We start from the raw sequence: 7,858 nt of genomic DNA on the forward strand, positions 1-7,858 counted from the left end.
ATAACCTTCCAGCGCCTGATGGACGAATTTTTGAGGGGAATAGACGAATCAGTATGCCAGATTTACATGGATGATCTCCTAGTGTTCAGTAAGAGCGAAGACGAACATGTACAACATTTACATAGCGTATTCCAAAGAATCAGGCACTTTGGGCTCAAATTATCGGAGGAGAAATCATCGTTGGGGCAGGAGCAAATAAATTTTTTGGGCCACACGATCTCCAGGGAAGGAGTTAAACCCGACGCAGATAAAGTCACAGCAATACAGAAGATGGCAGTGGCTAGGGTTGTAAAGGGAGTGCGGAGGTTGCTGGGAACTTTAAATTATTATCGGAGATTTGTGCCAGAAATGGCTGAGCACCTTGTTCCACTCAACAATCTTTTGAAATAAGGCAGAAAGGTGTGACAAGAATGACGCGATTTCCCTCAAGGTAGCGCACATATGCCGGATTAAGCGAAGTGTTTTGAACCATATTCAGGCAGACGAGGAAACAGCATGGCCAGTAGTAAAGGAAAGATTAAAGAAGGCCTATGGAGGAGGCAGATGGTCCCCAGAGGAAGACATTTTCTACATGCTGCGGGAGAGGAGAAAGCACGGCCAGTCTAACAGACAGGTACGCAGCCACGGTGTTAGGACAGTTTAATCTGGTCACAGAATGAGAGAGACTATTGGAGTGGATGTTGTCAGTTGGAAGACGAATTTTATTGACTCCATAATCAAGGTACGACTGGCTAAGGAAACAAATAAAATGGAAGGATAATCTGAAAAAACAGGGTATCATCGTAGATAGTACCTCCCCATACAAAAGCCCCCTATGGGCAGTGCGGATATCAAAGGAGAGATCAGCAGTCTGCCTATCATCAAGGTGAGCGGCGTGAGATACCTGATGGACACGGGGAGCTCCCACACCATCCTGTGCTGGAGGCGCTGAGGAATCTGAGCGGTGGTGAGCGGAAACTCCAGATGGATGTCCAGTTATGTCAATAATGTCTCTCTTGCGCAAGGTGTTCGAACAGGTCCGGAAATTTGGGTTAAAGTTATCGTGTGGAAAATCAAGAGGAGACACCGACTGCGAACACACCGTTGGTTGAATTACAAATAAAAACTTTCACCTGGAGGGGCTACAAGTGAGTTACAGTGATTTACCTCTATAGCAAAGTGGCCATGGCACATCAGATTCGAGAAAGATCGGCCGAGGCGGTATTGGGAGCGCTGCGTTTATGGTTCCAGTTCTATGGAGTACCGGAAAGGATATCGTCTGATGTGGGACAGGAGTTCGATAACGCCAATGCCAGAGAAGAAATGAAGGCTTTGGAGGTAAGGTGACATCTAAAGACCCCAGGCTCCACGGTACGTTAAGCGATCACTTGCGTGTGTACCAGATAGTTAAGGGCCTGGAACCAGACGAGGCTATGTTAAGAGCTATAGCAGCCTATAACCACTCCGTGCATACGGTAACGGGATTCGCTCCATTCGAAATTCTGTTTGGACAAAGGGCGTAAACGCGATTATAGAAACACGGTCATCGACGGATAGGAGATCGTCGGTAACGGGATGGCATTGAGAAAAACGAGGGACAAGGTAGAGAATCGAAAAGGAGAAAGCCAAACGCGTGGCGCGACATAACGAGAGTACGTGATATTGTGGGGAAAATTGGTATAGGGACAGTGGTTTACCGTAGAGTGAGCTCTAACAGGGGTAAGGAGCCGCAAAGCTATGAGGAGCCATGCAGGGTGATTACAATTAGAGAGCATAATATAGTAACAATAGAGAGTATTAAAGAACCAAAAAAACGAAGGTATACCTAGAACAACTCAAGTCCCCCATAATGAATAATCAATAGAATCTGGGGTTTTCTCCTCTAAGTATATTTTTTTTTTTTGTATGCAAAAGTTTACATTAGAGTTTTTAAGTTTTATGATAATTTATGAAGAACGGAGTGAGTTTTATTAGTTTTTAAATGGTTCAAATGTTAATTTTAGTTTATGAAAAGTGTATTTTTTAGTTTTCGTTTTTCCTGTATAGGTTAGTTTGTCTTTAGGGTTGTTTGTGTTATGTTGCGGTTATCTTTTTTGGAGTTTATGAGGCATGTTCATAAACTGATAGGGAGGAGTTATGGTTGGACAAGGCCTGTATACAACTCTAATCCTAACTCCCCATGTAAATAAACCTCAATAATGTCTATAAGGAGTATCACAGAGATAATAAAGCAGTATCTTTCTAGTAATCGTGCGTTATAATTCTGTTCCCTTTTTTCCTTTTTTTTCAAGCCTTTCAGTCCAAGTGCTCGTAAGTTATATAAGTCAAGGCTGTTCCAGATCGAAATAATAAGAATAGGAAAAGGGGTAATCGATACAACACACTAGATGGCTTGTTCACAACTAACTTTATTGTTTTGTTTTTTCTAACCTCCTAAATCTTTGTTGAAAGCAAATACATATACAATTTTAAACTTAACCTAATTATATACACCTATATACATTTAATCTAGTATTGCCGCATGGCATTTTAAGATAAAAACTAACTTTATTGGCGTACTCCGTCCGCTTATATAAACATTGAACAGCTGATATCGCAGTAAAAGCTGACTGTAACTTTATATTACTGTACTGCTATAACCCACAGAGGTGGCAGTAGTTTTTAGAAAGTACTGTTTCGTGAACATCAGTTTGTTTTTGATCACACTCGACCACTAGGTTTTCTCCATAGATAAGAGTACCCACTTTCTTGAGGCTAAGTGTGCTCCCAAACCCATAGGGTTAACTCATTGAAGCAACAGGTAAATAATTAGCTCCCACTGCCGGATTCGAACCTGAGGCCGGTAGACATTAACACAGGGCCTTACTCACTGGGTATCCTATCAGCCTGTCTTTTAAAAGTCTATAAAACTTTTATGATTAGGCAACTTTGTGAGACAGCGAACGTCGACCCTCTGTTATTCAGATCTTGATCTGATTTCAACACAGTATATAATTGCGTGTTCCAATATGAATTCTGATTATAATCGAACTGGCTGTACATAGCATGCAGTACATGTTTCGGGACGGAAAATCCGTACTATACTAGCGACCTCCAGTTTTTGCGCTATGTATGGAGAATGCTAGATTGAAAAGGAATTTAGTTTGGTTATATATGCATCCTAAAAAATAATAACTGGTCATTGCCAACTCAAAGGTGTAAGTATTTTCACAATAGGACTCCTTTTCTTATCATTGGCGGTGCAGCCTTCTAATGCAGACACTTACACCTTAAGTAAACTGCCATAAGTAAGTTGCGTCGCAGGGTTGATACCCTATTACGTGGCACCGAAGGCGGCACTAGATCCCCATGCACATAGCATGGCCTATAAAATTAAGAAGAAATAAACAGAAGAGACCAAAGAACCCTAAACCACAAAGGAATGGAACATCGACTTTATTTTCCTAAAGGAGAGTCAGGGTCTCCCTCCACTCAAAGTGAAACACCCTATCAGATAGCTGGAAAGATATCCAAAGGACCAAGGATGCCAGTAGAAGCATGAAAAATATGCTTTTTGAAGGAAGGGGGTCAGAAACGGGTTCAGAAAAGCAGAAGAGTTAAGTGTATTCATAGTATGGTAGTACAGTCGCAGTAAAGATTCGCAGGGTAGGAATCAGAGAGAGAATAGTTATGGAAGAATGGAAGACATCGGAAGCAGTGGACCCGTTTGTCTAAGTCGATCAGAAGAATCTGTGGTTGAGATGGTTGGGACCACTGGACTCGGTGGAAAAAGAGATCACTCCCAGATAAGTCTTAAGGATGATAGTACTATATTGTAATACCGGACGGATATTGATGGATAAGGTGTAGCCCCATCTTGAGGCACTCAACCGAGTGCTGGGCGGCATCAAGATTTAAAAATAAACATTGTTCCAATAACATAAATTGCTCCCACCAAATTATTTTGTTCAAAATTGTATATAAATGAAAATAAAGGATGTAAATAAAAGATGATTATTGGCAGCAGTGGCACGCGCAATCATAACGCACTACCCCACTGTTGCCGAACAGCGATGCCCGGAAGGGGGATAAAAAAAAATTAATAAAAAAAAGTACTATATTGTAATTTTGAGTGACATCTAAATTCAATATTAGTCTACTAAATAACATAGTATCTCCAGCATTCTCAATTTCATATTGTAAACGCCCGTAATGAACTTTATTTTAAGATCTAAAACTGTATTGAAAAATTGAAAAATAGAATATCCTGCACGCCACCTGCATCTAATTTAAGGTAAATTGGTTAATACTACTCCTACCCAAAAGATATCCAATGATGAGTCAACCCATTTACATCTAATATACCATAGCAGGGGAGTCTATGGTATCTAGCCTTTAATTTAGATACATATATAATTCATTTTCCGTAAACAGCCAATAGATTTATATAAATTAAAAATAAATGCTGTTTCTGAAACTCTCGCCCAACCTAGAACAGCGGTTTCGCCAAAAACGTAGTAGTTGATAATCAAAACTCGTGTTGGAACAAGCTTATTATTAAGAGTTGAATTGAATCAGTTTGAGAGTAAGTAGATTTGGTTGTATCCCTTAAAAAATAACAAAGACTGGACGAACTTGTCGGTTAGATATAGATAACACACTAATTTTTACCTAAATAGCTCCTTCTACTGAGCCCTATCGAAATCTAAATATTCGACATCAGATATAACAAAATCCTCCCATAAGCGTTTCGGTCGACCCCTGGGACATTTGCCCACTTGTTGAATAATGCTGACTAACCATTAAGTGATTCGTTCTTTTAACCGTTTCCTCTACTTCAGATATCCTGGTGCTATCACTTCAATTAATAATAGAATAAAACAGCAACTATTCGGAAATAATTTACTAAATATTTTATCATCACATTTTATTTGTCATGTAATAATTGTTTTATTTTCAGGACAGAGGCTAGAAGACATGGATATATCAGTCCACTGTGATGTTGCTATATTTGAATGGTTGATGAGATGGGTCCATAGACCACTGAAAGGAACACGTCCTGTTTTAAGTAAGAAATTCTCATTTTTTTCAAAATTTTTCTTCATCTACAAAGTTTTTAATGCTCTTATTATCCTGCTGGATTTTACCAATATTTTTATTACTTTATTGTAAGGACCTGATGTGCCGAGCTGGTTTGGGCGAGAGTCCCTGAGCGCTTGGTTCAGAAGGTTGTGGGTTCGATTCCCATCTGTATTTCGCGGAGGCCCCGAGATAAAATAAAATCTAAGCTATGTACTAAAATTTAGAAGCGTATTTATGTACTCACTGTCATTATCAGCGAATTTAATTAACCTTTTCATTAAATTAATATTGAGTGCGACATTGTATTGTTAATACAATGGTAGTTTACGGTATTACAAAAAAATTAACTAACTATGAATTTTATGAAAATACATGTGTATGTACAAACAAAATATAATTTTCCAAGAAACGATTTACTAGCTCTCTACAACCTTGAACATTTCTTAGTAACCAACACCATACAAACTCTCTATGGCACCGTGCTTTTTAGGAACAAACGAATATATCATATTACTTCACAAGAAAATGATTAAAAAATAAATTTCTGAACAACGATTAATTATTGTAAATATATTTTTATGTAAATGTATTTATAATTTTTATTTTATTAATAAATTTATTATATATGTAGTGATATTTTTTTCCCTTCCGGGGATACGAATTTCACGTTGGTATGAACCTCCTTGATTTTAATTAGTTTGGATTAGTGAGATTCTAACATTTAATATGTATATAATTATCTGTTATAAAGGGTCTCTCAGTATACAGATTCATCCCCATTAAGGTCTATAATTTTAATTTGATTTGCGCTAGGTCAGTACAGTGCAAATATTGCATAGCAGTGCAACCTACATATGTTGAGGTTGGGCATGGACACTGCTTATTTTGAGGCCAATGTTGATTTTCTAACCTTCATTTTTTTCCCAAAGCAAACTCCGAAATGGGGTAAACCGCCAATTATTTACAATTATTTACTATTATGGACGTTTTGCGAGTAAACTGTGTGTGAAAATCCCTTAAGAACAAAGTTGCTTCAGAATTCCATTTCATGTATGTAAGAATGAAAATGCATTTTTTTAATTTAGGGTTCTTCATAATCAAATCCATATTAGCCTCTTCGGCCGATCGAAGAAACTAAAAATTATGATTACGGGACTAAATTCTAAAACGCTTTTGTTGTAGGCGTTATTTCGATTTTTTACGACTCACTTCTTAAGGACGAATTCGTCTAAAAATCTGTTTTAATATCAGAATCTGTGGGAAAAAAATGGAAATTCAAGTGTGCTGCATAAGAACTGCATAAGGTTAAAAAATCATCAAAGGATGCATAATATTGAACTGTTACATCCCAGCAAAAATCAAACCACTTTAAACATTCGAGACGTTAATGGGGACGAAAATGTATACTGAGACACCCTGTATCTAAATATATTATGTAAAATATAATGTACTAATTACAACTTAAAGAAATTTGTAATATTTGTGACAGTAATCAGACTATCAACGATTCTTTTTTTTCTAGTATCCTACCAAATTTAAAAATGTTTGATACGGAACCCTAATAAGCAGCGCTTCGGATTACATTAAATTGATATAAGCATATGCTAGATTTTAAATTGATATTGTTTACTTAAAGATTTATAAATTATATTCTTGTATTCATATTCATTTTTATATTTCAGACATTAACAATGTGACTCCAATTTTGATATCAGCTATGTTTCTTAGAATGGAACCATTAGTGGATGAATCTGTTCATTTTTTCAAGAACAATATAAAAGAAATTATCGAAACCACGACCAGTTTATCTTGTCTTAGTGATAATATATTGGAGAAGTTCGTAATGTAGTTATTAACTAATTTGTTTATTTAATCATAGCTTAAATTAAATTTCAATATTCAAATTTTCCTAATGATGTTCTTTGGTTTTATCCTGTAAATTATTTTTACTTTATTTTTGTGTGGTAACAATTGTTTAAATATTAGTCCTAAGATAATATTATGGAAAAAAATACAATCCTTGAAAAATGTTGGAAAATATTCATAGTTTTAATAGTTCTATAATCTTAATATCTTATTAAATAGAAGAGAAGCATTAAAATGAATACGGTTATTTTGGGAGCATTTGAAACAAAATGATCAAGTCTCTAGAGAGACTAAAACAATAACTTGATGACAACTCGTTAATTCGAAAGCGAAAATACGACACAACACAGTCATTAAACCGGTAATACTATACGGTACGGAAACCACATGCCCTCCAGTCTGGAAAAACTACTGAGAATAGAACGAAGAATCTACGGCCTCGAAAAGGCACAAGAAGAATACAGGCTAAGACCCAACAAAGAAATCTACAAAGAGACAAATGACCTATAAACAGAAATAAGTATCAAGATACTGAAATTCCACGGACATATGGTAGGAATGGCCCCGGAAAGACTAAACAAGGAAATATTAGAAAAAATCCTAGGATACAAAAGCTCAGGAGGATACATCAAGCAGATGAAGAAAGAAACGGAAAGACTAGGAATAATGGACCAGGACTGTCTGGACGGAGAAAGATATAGGAAAAGACTAAAGGAAATCGAGGTTCTTGGGGGAAGGGGAAATTCGAAAAAGGGGGTCGCGTGGACAGAAGAAAGAAAACAAAGGCACGTAGATATAATGAGTGGAAAATGGAAGGAAAGGAAAACCAAGAGAGAAGCCAAGAGTTATGATATTTGCGTGGTCTCTCCGTGTAAAAAAAAAAAAAGGTCAAGAAGTAAAATAAATAAGATATAAAAATAATAAATCAATAAGGAACAAATCAGAACCGGAG

At 36.8% G+C, this 7,858-nt stretch overlaps 1 protein-coding gene across 1 annotated transcript in view; it reads left to right on the top strand.

Annotated features, from left to right (window-relative positions):
* The window catches only part of LOC106682095 (SANT and BTB domain regulator of class switch recombination), a 26,167-nt gene that overhangs the window by 5,103 nt on the left and 13,206 nt on the right, over nucleotides 1-7,858 (top strand). Inside the window, exons 2-3 of the mRNA XM_067047723.1 lie at nucleotides 4,919-5,026; nucleotides 6,723-6,876. Coding sequence (XP_066903824.1) covers nucleotides 4,919-5,026; nucleotides 6,723-6,876 — 262 coding nt within the window. The remainder of the gene's footprint in view (nucleotides 1-4,918; nucleotides 5,027-6,722; nucleotides 6,877-7,858) is intronic.

This window comes from Halyomorpha halys, unplaced genomic scaffold, assembly GCF_000696795.3.
Source record: "Halyomorpha halys isolate HHAL.00 unplaced genomic scaffold, Hhal_1.1 Scaffold389.1, whole genome shotgun sequence".
In the NCBI taxonomy this organism is placed as follows: domain Eukaryota; kingdom Metazoa; phylum Arthropoda; class Insecta; order Hemiptera; family Pentatomidae; genus Halyomorpha; species Halyomorpha halys.